The 24,681-nt window shown below is 40.3% G+C and overlaps 1 protein-coding gene across 1 annotated transcript; it reads left to right on the top strand.

Annotated features, from left to right (window-relative positions):
- Window positions 1-15,727: 15,727 nt before the first annotated feature.
- LOC111216879 (neuroblast differentiation-associated protein AHNAK-like) lies at window positions 15,728-20,461 on the top strand. Its single transcript, XM_022738521.1, has 2 exons — window positions 15,728-17,712; window positions 18,677-20,461. The coding sequence occupies exons 1-2, from the start codon at window positions 15,732-15,734 to the stop codon at window positions 18,961-18,963; spliced, it is 2,268 nt and encodes a 755-aa protein (XP_022594242.1). The 5' UTR covers window positions 15,728-15,731; the 3' UTR covers window positions 18,964-20,461.
- The last annotated feature ends 4,220 nt before the right edge of the window (window positions 20,462-24,681 follow it).

Here is a 24,681-nt window from a genome sequence, read left to right on the forward strand (position 1 = left end):
CACATTGTAAATTGACTTTTGACAATTAAATTGTCAGGTTTTAGCGTTCTCTTTTGTCTAACCATCATATTAACTGGAAACAAGTTATTACATTAACATAGATAACTTATAACAGTAAGAAATGTATTAGCTAAAAGAATATTATTTAAATGTGTCATCAATGGAAAGTCGCATTTAATTAATTTATACCATTAAACAAAAATACTAACAATAATAATAATAGCCATATTGATAATAACAATGATAAATTTTAGGTACAATAAAATGCAGAGCAATGTTCTCTACAAAATACGCTTCTATTTTGTGTGTCCTATGTTATGCCCATGGTGCAAACCAACTTCCCCCAAGGAATAACAAAGTAAGTCAATCAGTAAATATAAAGACAAAAGAAAAGAGTGACAGTTAAAATATTTAAAATTTTACATTTAAAAAGAGGAAGGAAGTCAAATATTAATAATTACAATTTAAAATATAATAACATAAAAATTAAAATGAATTGAATAACTGAATTATAATAACTATAACAGCTTTCACCATCTTCATCATCGCAAATCATCGAGAAATAGCAGTAGATTAGTAATTACAGATTCTAGGTTAAAGTAACAAATTTATTTTTGGTAATACCATTCAAACAGCAATTTTTCAAACATAGTTTAGCACTGTGGATCCACCCACAGCGCAGACCATCTCACCTTGTGTTATCTGTGTTGTCTCCAGGTGCAGAAGGAGAAGCTTCATGCGGAGCTGAAACAGGTGTTGAGTCAGAAGAGAAGTCACCTGAGAGAGTCGACCTGCCAACTGGCCCAACCAGAGATGGACTCAGATCCCACAGAAGAACAGACGGTAAGCTTATAGGGTCTGATAAAACACTGTTGATGTGACTTTTCAGGCTATTCACCATAAAACATCAATGTAACAGGATGTAGATGAAGATGCACACTTGAACACAAAGTCTCTCCAATGGTTGATACATGATTCACTTTTTCCTTCATGAGTCATCTAGTTATGAGTTATGAGTTATTTCCTTTGTACTTTAAAAAGTGGATGTAGTCCAAGAATGGAGTGACCTTTCCTCCATGACAGTTTAATGGATAAAATGGATTCAGAAGTGAAGTGTGAAGTGACAAATAACTGTACAGTGAATTCTGCACTCACTGAAGCGAGTGAACCAAGATATAAAGCAGTGTCCAAGCCTTTGTGCATTGAAAACAGTTTTAAATCTACCCAGCAGAGAAAATAAGTGAAATACAAGTCAGAAAAATACTGTTTTTCATGTCATGCATGATATTTTCCTGAAAGACATATTTGTCTCTCAGTGATATTAAAAGTTGTCTGTATGTATTTAAGAGTGTGGAGGAAGCCTCTAAGATAGTGGAAATCGTGGTGGAGACAGAGGCGGAGGCTGGAGCCAGCGGCTACAGTGTGACTGGTGGAGGAGAGCGAGGGATCTTTGTTAAAGACGTCCTCAAAGACTCTCCAGCTGCCAAACATCTCAGCCTACAGCAAGGTACCTGCAATCACATGATTCATTGAGGGAACATTCTCCTTGTAATGTGCTTTAAAATGAATACAATCCAACGAGGAAATCAAATGACAATATGTGCACTCTAAACACTAAGCTGTGGTGAGTTTGTGTTCTGGGTTTGTGAGTACTGATGCTTTGTTCATCAGTATAGTGTTGTTGAATATTCAGTACCATTTTTAATCCTACAAACATTTTTGTAAGTTTACAATCACTAAGATATTGAATAGAAAAACAGCTTCTATCATATTTCACAGTACCACCTTTTCTGAAAAGGCACCATTAATAAATTGTAATCTGTAATTAAAGGATCTATTCAAGTGTTACTAAATCATTTATAAATACTTAATACACCAGTTATAAGTCTATAACAGAAAAACCGTGGGGTTGGCAGGTTGTGAAAAATCCTGGAATCATCACCTGCAATTAAAAATCTTAAGAAATAATTTTTTAAGAAGCAAATCTCACAATAATTCATCCAGTGTCCAGTTGTAAATGTTAATGAGCTGTTATAGTGTGCAAGAGGGGGTTGACTTACTATACAATTCTAGAGAGTCAAGTACTTCAACAACTCTTTACTATTAGTTTTAAGGATTTTGAAAAGATGATTAATTGACGTTTTACCTTGATGTAGTTCCAAGGAGTGAGCACTAGAAGGCAGTGACAACTAATGTCCATAGCAGAAAACTGACACTTAAACCACAAGTAATAGCTTTATCAGAACTGATGTTGATGTTATTTACAGTAATCACAAATAAGGTCTTGTATGAACCAGTGTTAATAACAATTCTATTAATACTAGGCCTATGTGTGTTAACCACAAATATCTAGTGTTGCAGTTCACTGTGACCACCAGGGGGCAGTTTCCTGATTTATATCAACATTTATTTCAAAAATCAATTTATATCAAAAATCGTGACTCCGTCAAATCTGAATTTTTTGGATTCAGTGTGAAATATACTTTCTAGGGATATAATTATCACCATAAATAAATGTTCATAATGAATTCATGGCACCAATATACATAGTGTTTCTTGTTTGGCATTACATCTGTTCACGACAACATTACAAGTGACAACTTTTAACATTCAATGTAACATTATCCAACTGACAATATGGAAAAAAATCCTTTAATCATACAAATACAATGAAACTCAACTCTTCTGAATGAAAAATTAATATTGGAAGGATCGGCATGTGACACATGCAGTGTATCATACATCAAAATGTCATCAAAAATCACTTTGTAGGTTCTAACAGTGGACTCATTAATTCATGATGTGTGATTCTGTGTGAAGGTGACCAGCTGCTTAGTGCCAAAGTCTACTTTGACAATGTGAGGTATGAAGATGCTCTGAAAATCCTTCAGTGTGCGGAGCCTTATAAGGTCAGCTTCCAACTGAAGAGGACCATCCCCGGAGCAGAGGTCAGCATGCGGCCTCGAGTTCCCAGTGTGGAAGTCAAAGGTCCCAAAGCTAAGATGGCCAAAATGGTAATCAATTATACACAGTATTTATATGTGGTATGCAATCTCTAACCTAAATTGTGTGGTTCTTAATACAGTAGCATTTTCAGTTATCACCAGACTTCAGTATATACCTCATTAAATGTCCAAAGACTTTTATAGGACTTCCTACTTCTTGCCGACCATGTCGCTTTGAGTGGCTTCCAACCGTCAAATTAAATTGTAACTTAAACTATGTGTCAAGTGTTTATAAATACCATTTAGTTCAACTTTCCTTACACTTTCAGTTGTTAAATTATTCAACAACATAAAGTACCGTGCTCAAATTACAGCACTTCAAACATTGTCGAGTGACTTTGTTGTCATCTGTATGTATTTCAGAGTGTAAAAGGCACCAAGCCATTCAAGGCCAAGAAGAAAAGAGGTGGTCGTTTTGGTCTGAAGAGGCTGAAGGAGAAGCGCAGAGAGGAGCTGGTGATAGAGGGAACACCGCCCCGGCTGGAGATGAGTGATGTGGACGTGGAGTTTTCTCTCCCCAAATTCAAACAGAAGAGGAGTGCGAAGGTCGAAGCAGAGAGAGCTGGAGGAGCAGCAGCCTTGGGGAAGGCCAAGAGGAAGATCAGGTTGGCCTTGTTTATGTTCTTTTTGAGCTTTTCTTTATATAGCATTTAACTAAATGCTACTATTTTTGGCTATTTTACAATGTTGTTTTCTTTTTTCCTTTCTATACACTGTTCTCTCAGGTTTCCCCATATGAAAGCAAAAGGAGGAAAAGTGGAAACCACTCAACTTGAGGGACAGGTGAATATTCCTCCATCTGAAATGCCTGGAGCTAAAGTGAAAACAAAAGAAAAAGGACACAAGTTTGGAATCACCTTTCCTAAGACCAAACACACAAAGTCAGGCTCTGCTTTGGAAACTGGATCCGTGGAGCTGAAGCCACCAGGTGTGAACATCCAGCCACCATCAGTGGAGTTCAGTTTGTCTGGCGATAACTCGCCAGATGTGGAGTTTGCACTCCCTTCTGGAAAAGCTGAGGCATCTTGGCCCGTTGTGAAGGGAAAGGCAGAAATAAAAGCTCCTAAAAGCGACATCAAAGGAGGAGTTGATGTGGCTGTGGGAAAACCTGATATAGACATTGGCAAAGGAGGCAAAGGAGATGCAAAGCTCAGAATGCCAAAGTTGAAACTACCCAAAGTTAGACTCTCACGTCATTCAGATGAAATAGATGGCGACATCAAGATTAAAGCTGAAGGGCGGAAAATGCCACATGCTGACGTAACACCTCCAAAAGTAGAAATAAAAGGAGATGGGGAGATTTGTCTCCCCGAAGCAAATATAACAAAACCAAAGTTGGAGGGTGATTTGTCAGGAAAAGCTGCGTCTACTCAAATGCCTTCTGTTGATATTACTTTACCAAAAGTGAAAGGAAAGACTGCCATGGACATCTCAATGAAGGACCATGAAGGAGCTGGTAAGACAGCAATCAAAATGCCTGCTATTGACATCTCAGTGCCTGATGTTGATTTGGAAATGGACACTGGACGACGAATTCCTGATGAGGTGGAGGGCACTTTTAAAGGGCCCAAAATCTCCATGCCAAAGGTTGATATCTCATTACCAAAGATGGGATCAACTGATGTGGATATTGAATGCCCAGAAGCTGGAGAGAAAATCAGCCTACCTTCTGTAGACATCTCTCTCCCAAGTGTGAAAACAGAGGGTGCAGATGTGGATATGGACTATTATGTTGGTGGTGATGGGAAGTTTAAAATGCCTGATTTTGACATATCTCTCCTAAAAATGAGATCACCAGAAGGAGAAGTAAATATAAAAGGACAAGAGGTGGAAGGAGGCTTCAAGTTACCAAAAGTAGACTTGACCCTTCCCAAAGGCAAAGCAGGAACAACTAACATTGAAGGAGGAGGAAAATTTAAGTTACCATCATTTGACATCTCCCTCCCTAAAATGAAGACAGGTGAGGTGGAAGTCGACAATGAAGGCTATGACGTGAAAGGAGGTAAATTTGAAATGACCACACCCGATGTTTCTCTACCCAAAGGCAAAATGGAGGGAGAAGCACAAGCTGGGAAAGGAGGAAAAATCAAAATACCTACCTTTGATGTTTCTTTACCAAAGCTTGAACAACCAGAGTGTAACATGAACGTAGAGGGGCCTGAATTTGAGGGTGACAGTAAGATCCAGATGCCCTCAGTTGATATATCTCTGCCAAAAGTAAAGATGGAAGATGACATTGAAATGGAGGGTCCATCTGCAAGAGGAGGGAAGTTCAAAATACCCTCATTCGATGTCAGACTCCCTAAGATGGGGACATCTAGGGCTGTGGTTGACTTGCAAGGACCTGAGATTAAAGGAGGGGAAATTGGGGTGCCATCAATAGGCATTTCTTTACCTGAAGGTAAATCCAAGGGTGAGGTTGATATAGAGGGAAAAGGCGGCAAGTTTAAAATGCCTTCATATAATGTAGCTCTTCCAAAAATGAAGTCACCTGAGGGAGAGGTTGTTTTGGAGGGACCTAAATTAAAAGGTGGAAAGATCAAGATGCCTACTGCCGATATTCCCATTCCCCAAGGAAACCTAGAGGGAGATTTAAACATTGATGGTGGTGAAGTAAAAGGAGGCAAAGTCAGCATGCCCTCTGTAGACATTTCTCTCCCAAAATTGAAGCTACCTGAAGGAGATGTCAACTTAAAATGCCCTGAACTTCCCAATGTTGACTTTTCACTTCAAAAGGGAAACTTAGAGGGCAACTTGCAGCTTGAGGGCAGTGGTGGTAGCATGCCCAAGTTCAAGGTGCCGACTTTTGACATCTCACTTCCAAAGATGAAAACGAAGGAGGGAGAGGTTGACATTGAAGGACCTGAAGTCAAAGGAGGAAAGTTCCAGATGCCTTCTTTTGATGTGTCACTTCCAAAGATCAAATCACAGGGAATAATTACTGACAAAGAAGGTCCTGAGTTTAAGGTTAAATCACCAGAAGCAGATTTAGACCTAAAGAGAAGTGAAATTAAAGGAGGGGAAATTGACATGCCTACAATTGATATCTCTCTTCCAAAAGGAAAAGCAGAGGGTAAGATAGATATTGAAGGACCCTCAGGAAAAGGTGGCAAGTTTAAAATGCCTACATTTGATGTATCCCTACCAAAGGTGAAGATGCCTGAGGGAAAGATTGGCCTTGAGGGACCCTCAGTTGACATCTCTATACCAAAAGGAAAAGCAGAGGGTGACACTGAAACTAAAAGCAAAGGAGGACATTTTCATATGCCCTCAATTGACGTTTCTCTCCCTAAATTAAAATCAAAGCGAGGTGACATAAATATTGAGGGACCAGAAATCAAAGGTGGGGAAATGAAAATGCCGACTATTGACATCTCACCCGCCCAAGGAACATTAGAAGGTAATATCAATGTCGAAGGTAAAGGAAAGGGAGGCAAGTTCAGTCTGCCATCCCTCTCTGCTGTACAATTCCCTGAAGGAGATGTGAATTTTCAAGGTCCGAAAGTCAAAGGCGGGAAGTTTGAAATGCCGAAAATCGACATCTCGCTTCCTGAAGGTAAAGCACAGGGAGACATTGATATTGACATTCACTCTGGAAAAGATAGGAATATTGACATAACATCATGTGATATTGGACTTCCTAAAGGAAAAGTCATAGGTGACATAAATGTTGAAGGTCCTGAAAGGAAAGGGGGAAAGTTAAAAATGCCAAAATTTGACATTTCATTACCAAAGGTAAATTTTCCTGAGGGTGATGTCAAATTAAAAGGGCCCGACATCAAGGGCAGGAAGATTGAGATGCCAGACATTGATATTTCTCTCCCTAAAACAAAAGCTAAGGGACCAGAAATCAATATTGAAGGCCCTGAACTTAAGGGAGGAAAAATCAACATGCCAGACATTGACCTTTCACTCCCCAAAGGAAAGGCTGATGTTGACCTCAGTATTGAGGGTCCTGAGGTAAAAGGAGGAAAATTGAAAATGCCCAAATTTGACGTTTCACTTCCAAAGATGAACCTACCAGAGGGCAGTTTGGAAATGCCGACAGTTGATATTTCACTACCAAAAGGAAAAGTAAAGGGAGATGTTGACATTGAGGGACATGGTGGTAAAGGAGGCAAGTTTCACATGCCCACAGTTGATATCTCTCTTTCTGACTTAAAAACAAAGGGAGCTGATGTTGATATAGAAGGACCTGAGCTTAAAGGTGACATTTCACTTCCAGAAGGAAAACTTAAGGGTGACCTAAATGTTGAAGGCCCTGATGTAAAAGGGAGCAAATTAAAAATGCCAAAATTTGATATGTCTTTACCAAAAGTGAGTCTCCCAGAGGGTGATGTCAAAATGAAAGGCCCAGACATCAAGGGAGGGAAGATTGAGATGCCTGACATTGATATTTCACTCCCTAAAGGGAAAGCAGGTGGAGAAGTTGAAATTCAAGGACATGCTGGCAAAGGAGGGAAGTTCCATATGCCCTCTATTGACATCTCTCTTCCTAAAATGAAAGCGAAGGGACCAGAGATAAATGTTGAAGGCCCTGAAGTTAAAGGTGGAAAGCTAAACATGCCATCACTTGACCTTTCTCTGTCCAAAATAAAATCTCCTGATGTAGATGTCAGCCTTGAAGGTCCTGATGTTAAAGGAGGAAAGGTCAATATCCCGACTGTTGACATTTCTCTTCCCAAAGGAAAGGTTGAGGGTGACATAAATGTTGAAGGGCCTGAGGTGAAAGGGGGGAAATTCAAAATGCCAAAATTTGGTGTTTCTTTACCAAAAGTGAGTCTCCCAAAGTTTGATGCCAACGTGGAAGGACCAGACATGAAAGGAAAAATTGAAATGCCAACTGTTGATATTTCACTTCCAAAAGGAAAGCCGGATGTGGATGTGTCACTCCCAAAAATTAAGTCTCCAGAGGTAGATATCAGCCTTGAGGGTCCTGATTTTAAAGGAGGAAAGTTTAAGATGCCAACTGCTGACATTTCACTCCCCAAAGGAAAGGTTGAAGGTGACCTTGATGTTGAGGGCCCTGATGTGAAGGGGGGTAAGTTTAAAATGCCAAGATTTGATGTGTCTTTACCAAAAGTGAGTCTCCCAGAAGGTGATGCCAAAATAAAAGGCCCACACATTACGGGAGGGAAGATTGAGATGCCAGACATTGATATTTCTCTCCCCAAAGGAAAAGCAGGAGGAGAAATTGAAATTGAAGGACATGCTGGAAAAGGAGGGAAGTTCCATATGCCCTCTATTGACATCTCTTTACCTAAAATAAAAGCGAAGGGACCAGAGATCAACATTGAAGGTCCTGAACTTAAGGGAGGAAAGATCAACATGCCAGACATTGACCTTTCATTACCCAAAGGAAAGGCTGATGCTGACCTCAGTATTGAGGGTCCTGAGGTAAAAGGAAGCAAATTGAAAATGCCCAAATTTGATGTTTCACTTCCAAAGATAAACCTACCAGAGGGGAGTGTAAAAGCAGAAGGACCTGATGTTAAAGGAAAGATGGAAATTCCGACCATTGATATTTCACCCCCTAAAGGAAAAGTAAAGGGGGATGTTGACATTGAGGGACATGGTGGTAAAGGAGGCAAGTTTCACATGCCCAAATTTGATATCTTGCTTCCTAAAATAAAAACAAAGGGAGCTGATGTTGATATAGAAGGACCTGAGCTTAAAGGTGACATTTCACTTCCAGAAGGAAAACTTAAGGGTGACCTAAATGTTGAAGGCTCTGAGGTAAAAGGAGGGGGGGTTAAAATGCCAAAATTTGATGTGTCATTGCCAAAATTGAATCTCCCAGAGGGTGATGTCAAAATAAAAGGCCCAGACATCAAGGGAGGGAAGATTGAGATGCCTGACATTGATATTTCACTCCCTAAAGGGAAAGCAGGTGGAGAAGTTGAAATTCAAGGACATGCTGGCAAAGGAGGGAAGTTCCATATGCCCTCTATTGACATCTCTCTTCCTAAAATGAAAGCGAAGGGACCAGAGATAAATGTTGAAGGCCCTGAAGTTAAAGGTGGAAAGCTAAACATGCCATCACTTGACCTTTCTCTGTCCAAAATAAAATCTCCTGATGTAGATGTCAGCCTTGAAGGTCCTGATGTTAAAGGAGGAAAGGTCAATATCCCGACTGTTGACATTTCTCTTCCCAAAGGAAAAATTGAGGGTGACATAAATGTTGAAGGCCCTGAGATGAAAGGGGGGAAATTTAAGATGCCAAAATTTGATGTTTCTTTACCAAAAGTGAGTCTCCCAAAAGTTGATGCCAGCGTGGAAGGACCAGACATGAAAGGAAAAATTGAAATGCCAACTGTTGATATTTCACTTCCAAAAGCAAAGCCAGACATGGATATTGACATTGATGGGTACAGTGGTAAAGGAGGCAAGTTTCACATGCCCTCAATTAATATCTCTCTTCCTAAAATTAAAGCAAAGGGAGTTGATGTTGATATTCAAGGACCTGAAGTCAAAAGTGATGTGTCACTCCCAAACATTAAATCTCCAGAAGTAGATATCAGCCTTGAGGGTCCTGATGTTAAAGGAGGAAAGTTTAAGATGCCAACTGCTGACATTTCACTTCCCAAAGGAAAGGTTGAAGGTGACCTTGATGTTGAGGGCCCTGATGTCAAGGGGGGTAAGTTTAAAATGCCAAGATTTGATGTGTCTTTACCAAAAGTGAGTCTCCCAGAAGGTGATGCCAAAATGAAAGTCCCGCACATTAAGGGAGGGAAGATTGAGATGCCAGACATTGATATTTCTCTCCCCAAAGGAAAAGCAGGAGGAGAAATTGAAATTGAAGGACATGCTGGAAAAGGAGGGAAGTTCCATATGCCCTCTATTGACATCTCTTTACCTAAAATAAAAGCGAAGGGACCAGAGATCAACATTGAAGGTCCTGAACTTAAGGGAGGAAAGATCAACATGCCAGACATTGACCTTTCATTACCCAAAGGAAAGGCTGATGCTGACCTCAGTATTGAGGGTCCTGAGGTAAAAGGAAGCAAATTGAAAATGCCCAAATTAGATGTTTCATTTCCAAAGATGAACCTACCAGAGGGGAGTGTTAAAGCGGAGGGACCTGAGATGAAAGGAGGAAAGATGCCAGCAATGCCAGCTGTTGACATGTCAGTTCCAGTGGGAAAAGTGGAGGAAGATATCAATATTGAAGGACCATCTGGAAAGGGAAAGTCTGAAATGCCAAAAGTTGACTTTCATGGTAAAAAAGGTGGTGGGCTCCACATGCCAACTATTGACATAAATCTCCCCAAATTAGATTTTGACCTCAGCCTGCCCTCTGGTCTGAAAGACAAAAGCCTCCATGTGGACACCAGTGGTCCTGACATATCAGGAGATTTAGAGATGTCTGGTCTCAAAGGAGATATTAAACCAGCCAAGTTGAAAGTTAAGAGTGCAGACATTGAGATAGGTGGTGTAGAAGGTCCAGGTACATCTCTCAAACTTCCCTCTGTCAAACTACCAACAGTTGACATTGCAGCTCCAAAGGTGGATTTAGACTTTGGCCTCACAAAACCAAAAGGTGATGATGTGGAAGTGGAGCTTCTGAAAGCAGAGGGAGGGAGGCCTTCTTCGGGAGGCAGCTTTGAGCTACCTGATGTCTCCCTCAAACTCGGCAGTTTTACTTTTCCCAGGTTTGGTGGAAAGTCAAAGAGTGGGGATTTGGAGATATCAGGACAAGGCCCCAAGGGAGATGTTTCCCTCAGCCCACCACATATAGAGGGAGAGATTAGGACACCGTCAGTAGAGTTTGATGGGAAAGGAAAAGTTAAGGTAAAAAAACCTAAAATAAAGTTCCCCTCATTTGGAATATCCAAAAAAGATGCAGATGCATCAATGTCTTGTCCTGATGTGGAAAAGGGGAAAGTTGACCTTCCTAAGCCAGAAATTAATGTTGAAAGCCCAGACGAGAAATCAAAATACAAATTGAAATTCCCCAAATTTAAAATATCATCACCAAAAGGTCAACTGCCAGAAGGAGAAGTTGATGCCAAACTGGAGGCAGATGTTGAAGGGAAGGGTGACTTACATGCACCTGATGTCACTATCAAACTACCCAAATTCTCCATGCCAGGATTTGGCTCGAAAGAAAAAGATTTAGGTAAACCAAGGGGTAACCTTGAAGCTAAGGCTAAGGTCAAGATGCCTTCTGTTGAGCTGTCACTACCAGCAGCCAAAACACCAGAGACTGAAGTGCTCCTCCCCAAAGCAGAAGTGGATGTCTCAGAGGCTGATATCAAAGGTTATGAGGGAAACCTTAAAATTCCGAAAATGCCAACAATTGATGTTTCCATTCCCAAAATAGACTTGGATGTATCCCTGCCAAAAGGAAAGTCCCCAAAGATTGAGGGACCAGAAGTGGAACTAAAAGGAGGTGAAGGAAAATTCAAGATGCCTCACATAAAAATGCCATCAATAGATGTGTCTCTTCCTAAAGGGAAATCTGGAGATCTTGATGTACCAAACCTTGAAATAGATGGGGATGGAGATGCCAAATTTAAGATGCCTGATATCAAAATGCCCAGTGTTGACATAACCTTGCCAAAGGCAAAAAGTGGAAAAATTGATACTCCACATCTTGATGTAGAAGGAGAGGGGGGCAAATTTAGAATGCCTGGTATCAAAATGCCAAACTTCGACATATCTCTGCCCAAAGTAAAAACTGGTAAATTAGAAGGACCAGTTGTTGAAATCGAGGGATCCAAAGGAAAGATTGAAGGTCCAGAGATGGAGCTCAAAGGGGAGGGTGGAATATTCAAGATGCCACATCTCAGCATGCCCTCTGTTGATATTTCACTTCCAAAAGGAAAGATTGAAGGTCCGGAAGTTGAAATGGAGGGAGGTACTGGAGGAAAGTTCAAAATGCCTCACATGAAAATGCCAGATTTTGACATCTCTCTGCCCAAAGGCAAGATTGAAGGTCCAGATGTTGAAATGAAGGGAGATGGGGGAGGAAAATTCAAAATGCCTCATATGAAAATGCCAGATTTCAACATCTCACTGCCCAAAGGAAAGATTGAAGGTCCAGATGTGGAGGTCAAAGGGGAAGGTGGGAAATTCAAGATGCCACATCTCAGCATGCCCTCAGTTGACATTTCACTTCCAAAAGGAAAGATTGAAGGTCCGGAAGTTGAAATGGAGGGAGGTACTGGAGGAAAGTTCAAAATGCCTCACATGAAAATGCCAGATTTTGACATCTCTCTGCCCAAAGGCAAGATTGAAGGACCAGATGTTGAAATGAAGGGAGATGGGGGAGGAAAATTCAAAATGCCTCACATGAAAATGCCAGATTTCAACATCTCACTGCCCAAAGGAAAGATTGAAGGTCCAGATGTGGAGGTCAAAGGGGAAGGTGGAAAATTCAAGATGCCACATCTCAGCATGCCCTCTGTTGACATTTCACTTCCAAAAGGAAAGATTGAAGGTCCGGAAGTTGAAATGGAGGGAGGTACTGGAGGAAAGTTCAAAATGCCTCACATGAAAATGCCAGATTTTGACATCTCTCTGCCCAAAGGCAAGATTGAAGGACCAGATGTTGAAATGAAGGGAGATGGGGGAGGAAAATTCAAAATGCCTCACATGAAAATGCCAGATTTCAACATCTCACTGCCCAAAGGAAAGATTGAAGGTCCAGATGTGGAGGTCAAAGGGGAAGGTGGAAAATTCAAGATGCCACATCTCAGCATGCCCTCTGTTGACATTTCACTTCCAAAAGGAAAGATTGAAGGTCCGGAAGTTGAAATGGAGGGAGGTACTGGAGGAAAGTTCAAAATGCCTCACATGAAAATGCCAGATTTTGACATCTCTCTGCCCAAAGGCAAGATTGAAGGACCAGATGTTGAAATGAAGGGAGATGGGGGAGGAAAATTCAAAATGCCTCACATGAAAATGCCAGATTTCAACATCTCACTGCCCAAAGGAAAGATTGAAGGTCCAGATGTGGAGGTCAAAGGGGAAGGTGGAAAATTCAAGATGCCACATCTCAGCATGCCCTCTGTTGACATTTCACTTCCAAAAGGAAAGATTGAAGGTCCGGAAGTTGAAATGGAGGGAGGTACTGGAGGAAAGTTCAAAATGCCTCACATGAAAATGCCACATGTTGATCTGTCTTTGCCCAAAGGAAAGACTGAAGGACCAGATGTTGAAATGAAGGGAGATGGGCAAGGAAAACTCAAAATGCCTCACATGAAAATGCCAGATTTCAACATCTCACTGCCCAAAGGAAAGATTGAAGGTCCGGATGTGGAGGTCAAAGGGGAAGGTGGAAAATTCAAGATGCCACATCTCAGCATGCCCTCTGTTGACATTTCACTTCCAAAAGGAAAGATTGAAGGTCCGGAAGTTGAAATGGAGGGAGGTACTGGAGGAAAGTTCAAAATGCCTCACATGAAAATGCCAGATTTTGACATCTCTCTGCCCAAAGGCAAGATTGAAGGTCCAGATGTTGAAATGAAGGGAGATGGGGGAGGAAAATTCAAAATGCCTCACATGAAAATGCCAGATTTCAACATCTCACTGCCCAAAGGAAAGACTGAAGGTCCAGATGTGGAGGTCAAAGGGGAAGGTGGAAAATTCAAGATGCCACATCTCAGCATGCCCTCTGTTGACATTTCACTTCCAAAAGGAAAGATTGAAGGTCCGGAAGTTGAAATGGAGGGAGGTACTGGAGGAAAGTTCAAAATGCCTCACATGAAAATGCCAGATTTTGACATCTCTCTGCCCAAAGGCAAGATTGAAGGACCAGATGTTGAAATGAAGGGAGATGGGGGAGGAAAATTCAAAATGCCTCACATGAAAATGCCAGATTTCAACATCTCACTGCCCAAAGGAAAGATTGAAGGTCCAGATGTGGAGGTCAAAGGGGAAGGTGGAAAATTCAAAATGCCACATCTCAGCATGCCCTCTGTTGACATTTCACTTCCAAAAGGAAAGATTGAAGGTCCAGAAGTTGAATTGGAGGGAGGTACTGGAGGAAAGTTCAAAATGCCTCACATGAAAATGCCAAATGTTGATCTGTCTTTGCCCAAAGGCAAGATTGAAGGTCCAGATGTTGAAATGAAGGGAGATGGAGGAGGAAAATTCAAAATGCCTCATGTGGAAATGCCAGATTTTGACATTTCTCTGCCCAAAGGCAAGATTGAAGGACCAGATGTTGAAATGAAGGGAGATGGGCGAGGAAAATTCAAAATGCCTCACATGAAAATGCCACATGTTGATCTGTCTTTGCCCAAAGGAAAGATTGAAGGTCCAGATGTTGAAATGAAGGGAGATGGAGGAGGAAAATTCAAAATGCCTCACATGAAAATGCCACATGTTGATCTGTCTTTGCCCAAAGGAAAGATTGAAGGTCCAGATGTTGAAATGAAGGGAGATGGAGGAGGAAAATTCAAAATGCCTCATGTGGAAATGCCAGATTTTGACATTTCTCTGCCCAAAGGCAAGATTGAAGGACCAGATGTTGAAATGAAGGGAGATGGGCGAGGAAAATTCAAAATGCCTCACATGAAAATGCCACATGTTGATCTGTCTTTGCCCAAAGGAAAGATTGAAGGTCCAGATGTTGAAATGAAGGGAGATGGAGGAGGAAAATTCAAAATGCCTCACATGAAAATGCCAGATGTCAACATCTCACTGCCCAAAGGAAAGATTGAAAGTCCAGATGTGGAGGTCAAAGGGGAAAGTGGAAAATTCAAGATGCCACATCTCAGCATGCCCTCTGTTGACATTTCACTTCCAAAAGGAAAGATTGAAGGTCCAGGAGTTGAATTGGAGGGAGGTACCGGAGGAAAGTTCAAAATGCCTCACATGAAAATGCCAGATTTTGACATCTCTCTGCCCAAAGGCAAGATTGAAGGTCCAGATGTTGAAATGAAGGGAGATGAGGGGGGGGGATTCAAAATGCCTCATATGAAAATGCCAGATTTCAACATCTCACTGCCCAAAGGAAAGATTGAAGGTCCAGATGTTGAAATGAAGGGAGATGAGGGGGGGGGATTCAAAATGCCTCATATGAAAATGCCAGATTTTGACATCTCTCTGCCCAAAGGCAAGATTGAAGGTCCAGATGTTGAAATGAAGGGAGATGAGGGGGGGGGATTCAAAATGCCTCATATGAAAATGCCAGATTTTGACATCTCTCTGCCCAAAGGCAAGATTGAAGGTCCAGATGTTGAAATGAAGGGAGATGGAGGAGGAAAATTCAAAATGCCTCATATGAAAATGCCAGATTTTGAAGTCTCTCTGCCAAAAGGCAAGCTTGAAGGCCCAGAGGTGGAGGTCAAAGGGGAAGGTGGAAAATTCAAAATGCCACACCTCAGCATGCCCTCTGTTGATATTTCACTTCCAAAAGGAAAGATTGAAGGTCCAGAAGTTGAAATGGAGGGAGGTGGAGAAGGAAAATTCAAAATGCCTCACATGAAAATGCCAGATTTTGATATCTCACTGCCAAAAGGAAAGATTGAAGGTCCAGAGGTGGAGCTCAAAGGGGAAGGTGGAAAATTCAAAATGCCACATCTCAGCATGCCCTCTGTTGACATTTCACTTCCAAAAGGAAAGATTGAACGTCCGGAAGTTGAAATGGAGGGAAGTACTGGAGGAACGTTCAAAATGCCTCAAATGAAAATGCCTGATGTCAACATTTCATTGCCAAAAGGGAAGATTGAAGGTCCAGAGGTTGAGATGGAGGGAGGGACAGGAGGGAAATTCCAAATGCCTCATATGAAAATGCCAGATGTTGGCATCTCTCTGCCAAAAGGAAAAATTGGTAAAGTTGACATATCTCTTCCTAAAGGAAAACCTTCAATTGAAGGTCCAGGTATAGAGATTAAGAGAGATGGAGGACAGTTCAAGATGCCTAATGTGGACATATCTATTCCTAAAGGAAAATCAAGTATTAACACACCAGAGGAGAGAGTGGAGGCAGAGGGTGGAACCATCAAGCTGCCACATATCAAGATGCCAAAAGTTGATATTTCATTTCCTAAAGGTAAAAGTAAAGACACTGAAGCACTTGCTGTAGAGATGGAAGTCCCAGGAGGAGAGATCAAAGGTCCAGATGTTCAACTTCCAAAGGGAGCTATATCAGTGCCAAAAGGCACATCAAGCAAAGCACAGATCAACTTACCAACTATTGAGGCAGGAGGGAAAATTGGAGTGCCACAAGTCACATCACCGGATCTAGACATCAGCGTGACACCTAGTAAACTTAAACAAGACACAGAGGCTCATGCAGATGCAGATTTGCATGTTGAAGGAGAGCACAAAGGTCTGAAACTTAAGATGCCAACAATAGATATTAAGGGTCCAAAAGGAGACTTGGAGCTTGATATAGGCCTTCATAGAGGAGAGGGCAAGAAGGACAGGAAAAAAGTCGAACTACCTGACTTGGATCTCAGCACAGCAGGAACCAGCAGTAAAGTAAAGGGGCCTAAAGTCAAAGGTACAAAATTCAAGATTGGAATGCCAAAAAAGAAAGCTGGCAAAGATGCAACAGCAGAAGCAAAAACTTGTAAAAACTGTGGCAGTGTGGAGCTAGGTGGTCAAGTCAAACATGTATGCAAAGTTAAAGAAAGATGTGAGTATGAAGTTGAAGTTGAAACTCACAATGAGCATAAAGAGGACAAAGGTCATATTAACATCTCAGTGCCAGAGGTTACATTACCAGGTGTTAGTCTGAAAACCAAACAGGAATCAGTCAACCTAGAAACAGGGGGAGAAGTTAACCTCTCATCACCCAGTGCAGAAATCAAAGTCCCCAGGATCCCAGACATAGAGTTTGATATTGGTACATCACGAGATGAAGGTGATGACAAAACAGAAAAAGGCAAGAAAATCAAAATCCCTAAGTTTGGAGTCCCATTACCCTCCATTTCCTCTCCGGAGGGAAGACTCTATGGGGCAGAAATTCAGTATGAGGGCCCTAAAATGCCCAAAGTAAAAAAAGCAGTATTTGTCTTGGTAGACCCTCCCAAAATAGATGAACCTGCTCCATGCACAGGGGTCCCAGAAGAGGAGCCAACTGCTGAGGCTGTGACAGGAGACGTCAAAGTGAAATTGCCCAAAATCAAAATGAAGCCAAACTATGGGAAGTCCAAAGATAAATCAGCTGCTGTGAGCACAGAGAGAGGGGGGGAGGGAGAGGAGAAGTCAAAGGGAGGGAAGATGAAAATGCCCAAAGTGTCATTTTCTCCTGGCAAATCAGGGTCCTTTGATGTCAGTCTCAAGGGTGAAGGTTCAAGTCTCAATGGTGAAAAAGATGCAAGTCCTCACAAAGGCTCCAAGGATGATAAAGGGACATTCAGTGGCAAAATCAAACTTCCAAAGGTGGAGCTGACCAGTCCATATGGAACGATGGCTGCTGGGGAGGAGGACACAGAAATGAGTGTGAAACTGGGAAAAGGTTCATCAACAGCAGATGTGGGGGGAGATGCTAAAGGGCTTGAAGTAAAATCAGGCAATATATTTGGAAGTTTCAGTGAGGAGACTTCAAAGGATGTGGTGTCATCTCATGCCAGGACAGATATGCTGGACAGGGACAGCTCAGAGTCTCCTGCTGGTTCTACCATGGAGTTCAGGTCAACAAAGATCGGGGCTTGGAGTGAGGTGGAGAGCAAAAGCAGAGAGTCTGAAGAAAGAGAGTCTTCCGCCTGGTTTAAGGTCCCTAAGTTCACCCTGAAGCCACACTCCACAGGTAAGGATCAAGGAAACCTCAAACAGAGATAACATGGATATTTAAAAAAAAAAATTTGACACAGATGTTGTTAGTATCTAATAATTTGTAACAAGCACTAGAGGAGTAAATGACTTGATTCTTTGTTTACAAAGAATATTATGAAAAGTTACATTAAACTCGCATTATATATGGTATAGACTATCTTTATTTGTCTCTTTTTTGAAAGAGAAAACTCCAATAAAAGTCAATTTATTAGTCATGGTACTACTCACCCTGTGTTATGTCTTCTGCACCTCAGGTGAAGCTTTGTCAAATCCCCAAAAATAACCAGGATTATCTCTGCTTTAGACTCAGATAATACAGATTTTTAACACAGGACTATGTTACAAACTAGAGAGTTTAGTGTGAAATGTGAAATGATGTAGACCTTTCCTGGCTGGTAAACATCTGCTATCCAGTTGCTTTATGAGAAGTGTGGGATTCATATGAAGAACTAAAAATAAGTATATCTCTGCAGCCTCCACTGCATTAATTTTTACCATTTTCGTCTTTTCTTATCATTCCTTTGCAAGTTCTCCAAACTTTGTGGAAGTGCAATATTAAAACACTGAAGTCTTTTAAAAGAGCAAGTGAATAAGTGCACAATTCTTCCAGAATTAGCAATGATGTTCATATTGTATAAACTTTTTTTGTGTTATACTTTATACCAGTCTTCTATCTATTGTTTCTATATATCGTCATCGAATGTATTGCAATATGCACTAAATCATAAATAATAGATTCTTGCTATTACTTTTATATGTTTTTGTTTTTACTCTACAAATCATTAATATATCATCTCCTGTTTTGTCTCTGCTACACAAGACTAAGTTTCCTTTCCCTTTTCCTCTCTTATACTCTTCCCTCTTAATTTCTTCACCTATTCTCCTCTTGTTCCCTTACCTCTACTTGCCTGTCCTTGTTTCCTCTCCTCCTCTCCCAGGCTTCCTCCAGATAACCCCAGAGGGCTCTCCTCAGGCCCAGCGGAAGGGGGAGGTCGGAGGTGAGGTCGACGTCTTGGGATCTTTCTGCCTTCACACCTCAGGGCCCGTCTTCACCACCCAGGAAATGTCAGAAGAGCACCAAGTCTCGTCCACCAAGGAGGGAACTGTCACCATGGTGACCAAGACCTCCAGAACCACCCAGCACACGGTTACCACAGAAACGCGAACAGGTGAAGCTTCGACAATCACGACAACAACTCAACAGGTGTCAGATTTAAACTACTGAGGATGCTGTAATGATATCTTAAATGTCTTTTCATTTGTATGTTTTTCTTTGGTGAGGTTGCAGTGTTCTTGTGAGCTAACTGCAACATGGCAAACCTCTCTTAAGGAAAAGTCTTTATTTTATATTTTGATAAGTGAAGTATGAATGTGATGAAAAACAATGAGATTTCATTAACCAGCAATATTGTCATTATTACAGCAACAGAGTAATATATACTGACCTTTTTTCATTTTAAATGTGACTATTTTTTGTTATTCTTCGAGTTTTGTTAGTTTAGTCTAAATTATTTATCAGATTTTGTTTTGGTTTTAAACTGGTTTCACTCTGAATGTAAACATGTCAGATTGCTTCATTATTTATTGTTGTTTGTGTTTTCACAATGCGCTGGAATGAGTCATTTACTCACATCAGCATCTTGGATTTGACCATGATTTTATGATTAGTTCAAAATAATTCATTTTGAACCACTACAGCACAGGCCAGAGTAATATTTATGTAAATATAACTATATGATTGCTTTTTTGAAGCAGTAGCCCTTCAATCCAAAATGTAATTATTTTCATATTCACCAGAGTCAGGAGTAGAAATTATATTTTTTGACCTGATAACCTATTTTGTTTGTCTTGAAGGAAAAGTGTGAGCTTTTTGAGATTATGGCCTATTTTCATTTTCTGCCATAGTTTTATATTTTAAGCATTTAGCTGGTGCTGTTACCCAGAGATAGTCACAGTGCGTGAGAAGGACACTCTGGACTCTATCTGCTGTGGGGATCAAACCTGTGAACTTCTGGTTACAGGTTGCTCTTGAACATTTAGGTCAACCTGCTGCTAATCTATTTTTATATTTATGTTTTTACTGTACACTGCCAGAAAAAGACACCACTGTATATTTTGTGATTGAAGCTTTGGCTTCAAGATACACCCCCTGACTGATGCTGATGCTGGGAACGAATTTTGTGATTTATGGGTGATGTTGGGCGCTTTAACAAAATAAACGAGAGGCATTTAAAAGGTAAAACTATAAACCCTTTTTCTCCCAACCCTTTTAAGATATCCCTCTAAAAATCATTACTTTAAGGCTGCTACAATGACAGACTGGCTAAGGAGTGCCGAGCCTTGATCTTGTACAAACACTGTCATGTAGCAGAATATGTCCTCTAAAGACAGAAGAGAGGGGATCAAGAACAAGAGGACCAAGGCATGTTTTACTTTTGATTAAAATGTCTTTATTAATCTGACATTCTTCTGTTTTTTATATGAACATTTCTCAGGATGTTACAGAATAATTTACAGACGTTAAAATGAATGTCAGATTAATACCAGTATTTTTATTAAGTGCCTTTTCCCCTTATTATTCAAAAAGTGTGTCCTCCATTTAAAATATGAATTGCTTTGAAATGCAGGAAGAAAAGCCTTGTGCTGTCTTTTAGATATTTATTTTATAGTTTCAAGTTTCATTTCCAAATACTGTCACTACCATTTGAAAAAAAGAAAAAAAAGAAAAGTCACTATATCGTTGTCAGCATTCAATTAAGCTTTTGAAAACTACTGATTTTATACACAACTCATAGCCATATACTTGCAAAATAAGAGTTTAACAGGATGCAAAAATCAGATTTTTTCAAAATAATGAGCTATTATTCAAGTGGGTGTGAAGCATTTGAGAATGAACACTTTTCACTTTACTTGGTTTACTTTACTTGGTTGGTAGAAGGAATATAATTGTGTGATAAAATGCATGAAGAGGACAAATCCACTCCCACATTTTTACATTAACAACTTTTAACACTTTGACTGTTTTGCAGGTGAGAGAATAGAGACATGTCAAGGTAACACGCACTGAGTAGCTAGTATCTATGTGTATAGAGATTTTTACTTTTCTGGTTTAATCAAGTCTTCACATTTCTTTTAGATGATAAGGGGTTTCAGTGCCAAGTGTTTTTGTCAAAGCTGCATTGGAAAGACTGTTGGTTAAGATGTTACATCAATAAAATAATATTCACACAAAAATTAATTGATTGTTCACTGATGTCTTGACCTTCACAGTAGCTGAATTTATCGTAAAAGCTGTCAGCTTATTGGTGTTTCCTTGAGTCCACCCAACATTTATCAGCCTGAATCATTCATATATTTATTATCCATCCTCTGCAGGGGGCCGTAGCCTATAGCAACTTACTTTGGCAAGTGACAAATTCAAATATGCAAGAAAACACAGTGGAAGTTGATTTATGCCAGGAAAAGAAAAAATAGTGTGTGATTTAAATAAAAAATACTCATGGTAACAGAGAATTATCAGAATATTATGACTTAACATCTCACTATTTTGACTTTTGACTGCTAAGTCAAAATGTTAACTTGCTATCTAACCTGTAACTACTATCTAAAAGTTATGTCATAGTACTCTTACTTTTAAATTACTATCACATAATTATGACTTAATGTCTCATAAGTTTGATTCCAGTTAGTAAAGGTTATGATATAGTAACTATATTGCACAGTTTTGATTTAGTAACTTTCGACTTAATGTTCCTGCAAAAATGTGACTTAGCTGGGAGTCATGGCCTACACGTCGATGTAGCTCCACACAATAGTCACTCTGCTCTGTTGGAAAGTTGAAAAATACAACTAAAAATAAAAACGCTTATTCCGCACGTGTCACAAGCAGGTACAAGTCCACTGTTTCTTTGCTAAAATAACAAAACATGACAGGACACACTTTATAAACTTTATAAAAATTATAATAATAATAAAAAAAAACATCCTAATGTTGACCATCAAACATTTACGTAATCAATAATAATAATACATTTGCATAAAGAAAAAAAATCATGGCAAACATTACACTGCTTTTTGTATTTTATTGATTATCTTACAACTTGAATACGTAGCTATATGTTAGCTTGAAACATTGGATGCATTTTGAAGCCACTGTTAAATTACTCTACTCTGCAATTCCTGCATGAAAAAATCCAGCTTTTATCCTCCTACAAAAGTCACTCTCCATTTAAAAGTTTTTCCTCAGTAAAATTAGGATCATACTGGTTCAGTTGTATTGTATTGCACTGTGGGATTGTCAGCAGAAAGTAGACACTACATTTTTCTCTTCTGGGATTTTCACACAATCACAACAGTTTTTACTCTGAATGGAGCCAAAAATTAAAAAATAAAATAAAACATCCAGTGAGCTGCAGCTCTGCAGATGAAACACCTTGTTGATGAGAGAGGTGAGAGAATGACCCGACTGGTTGGAGCTGACTGAAAAGCTACCATAACTCAGATAACCACTCTTTACAAATGTAGTGAGCAGAAACGCTTCAGAATGAACAACATGTCCAACTTTGAGGAGGATGGACAACAACAGCAAAAAACATAGCCTGGTCTGATCTGTGGATCCAACCTCCCTTATGTCAACAGTCCAGGCTGGTGGTGGTGCTGTGGTGGTGTGGTGGTGTGGGGAATGTTTTCTTGACACACTTTGGGCCCTTAATACCAATCAATCATGGTTTGAATGCCACAGTCAATCTCAGTATTGTTGCTGACTGTGTACTTTCCTTTTGTGGCTACAGTTCACCATCTTCTAATGTCTGCTTCCAGCAGTATAATGCTCCGTGTCACAACGCTAAAGTCGTCTCAAACTGGCTTCATGAACATCACAATAGGCAGTCTCAGTCTCCAGACCTGAATCCGGTAGAACACCTTTGGGATGTGGTATAGCAGGAGATCGGCAGCTTGAATGTGAAGCTGACAAATCTGCAGAAATGATGAGGTGCAGTCATATCAACATGGAGCAGGAATGTCTCCGACATCATGTTGAATTCATGACACAAAGAATTGAGGCTGTTTTAAGAGCAAAGAGAAGCCTTACCCAGTATTAGTATGGTGTTCCTAATACAATGCCCGGTCAGTGGAGAGTGGATAAATTTAAATACTCAGAATTCAGACGCTCAAATAAAATTTTGTGTACTATGTACCAATATATATAAGTAGTATATAGTGAGTAATTTCTGTAAGTAAAAAAAGGATATATAAAGTATATATAATAAAATGCTGTCTAGTCAGGGTTCTGCAGGACTGGGTAAACACAGCAGATACAGAAGCATAAGGAGTGATTACTCTGACCTGTGAACGCAGGAAATTCACTGCTATATCAGATGCTTCACTTAAAAACAGCGCAGTAGCATTAACTGCAGAAGCAAAGGCACAGTGCAGCAGAAATATTTCAGGAACATATTATTCTCACCTTTAGATTAAGTCTAAATAAGTCACAGAGAAAAAGGAGAGAGAGGAAAGCTTTCTGCTGTGGATCAGAGACACAAAAGCACATGAATGAGTCTTATTGAAAAATGCCTGGAGAGGAGGGACTCTGGAGGAGAAAGTGATAAACTATTCACGGGGTGCATGACGTCTTCCCATTGTGTGTGTGTGTGTGTGTGTGTGTGTGTGTGTGTGTGCGTGTGTGTGTGTGTGTGTGTGTGTGTGTGTGTGTGTTCCCAGTCTACTCATCTACTGCTGTGATGATGCTGTGCGACGTAGGCTACAAGGGTGAGTGTATGCGAGGGGACATTAATGCTGTATGAGAAGCGAACGATGCCACACAGAGGGGAAGTGAGCAAGAGACTGCAGCTTCACTTTTACTGTTTTCAGCTGATTTAACAGAACAAAGAACATTATCTCAGTGATACACACAACATAAGATGAGATATTTCCTAAGGATTAGTAACTCAGACTTTGTAGCAGTGTCTTCTTTCATTGTTTCAGTATCTCATCATCTCAGAGCCCTAAAGTCTAAAATTAAGCCGTGATGCAGCGGTTTGATAGTGAACAAATTTTGTTCGGGGCAGCACACACCTGCGTGTCAAAACACCCACACCTATTGTTTTGTACATAAGCCCACATATGGGCAACATCTCTGTGGCATGATGGACATCATCTCGTCAGCCACGTCCCCGTCCTGTTCCCCAGCACTGATCTACATCTCCAGAAAAGCAATGATTATACCAGCCTTACTCCCCAGATCGGCCTATTATCAGCTCCTGCACCTCGACTCTACCTCTGTCTGTGTGAGGTTTATGGCTGCAGTCCTGCAGCACCCCTATCTCCATTCAGGATATCTTTTGCTTTAATCATAGTGAGCAGCTCAAGTCCTCCAGGTGGTTTCCTATAATGATTTGCATAGTGTATATAATATTAAGTCTGCACTGCTCTGTTGTAATAGGAAGGTTCGGAGTGGATTCAGACAGCTTCTCCAGCATTAAGAAAATACAACGCTTTAATCAACAGCAGCAAAATGTGGTAATGTCATGGGTGTAGTTATCTTGATAACTTAAATACATTTCCTGACTGCGTTATTTTCATATTTTCGTATTGCTTGACTGACATAATGTCAGCTGGTGATACTGGCATTAAATGAAGTTGCTCCTTCACTCTCCCCTTAAGAAATGTAAACACAAGGCAAGCAGGCTCAGGATCAAGTGGTCTTCTATCTTACAATAATGTCATGCAACTTCAATTCACTGATTTACTGTTTTCACCAACCTCAAGGTGCAGTAGCTGCTCGTTGGCTATTAATACCTCTGACATTACTGCAGCTGTCACAGCCTGGCTCTTAAAACCATGACAAAGAGGGAGACGCATGAAGTAGTTTATTTACAAAAAATCACTGAAAAATATGTGTGAATGCCAATAACATTAGTGTAAATTAAAATAAATAAAAGTAAAT

The sequence above is a fragment of the Seriola dumerili genome, unplaced genomic scaffold (assembly GCF_002260705.1).
Source record: "Seriola dumerili isolate Sdu_G_001 unplaced genomic scaffold, Sdu_1.0 BDQW01000036.1, whole genome shotgun sequence".
In the NCBI taxonomy this organism is placed as follows: domain Eukaryota; kingdom Metazoa; phylum Chordata; class Actinopteri; order Carangiformes; family Carangidae; genus Seriola; species Seriola dumerili.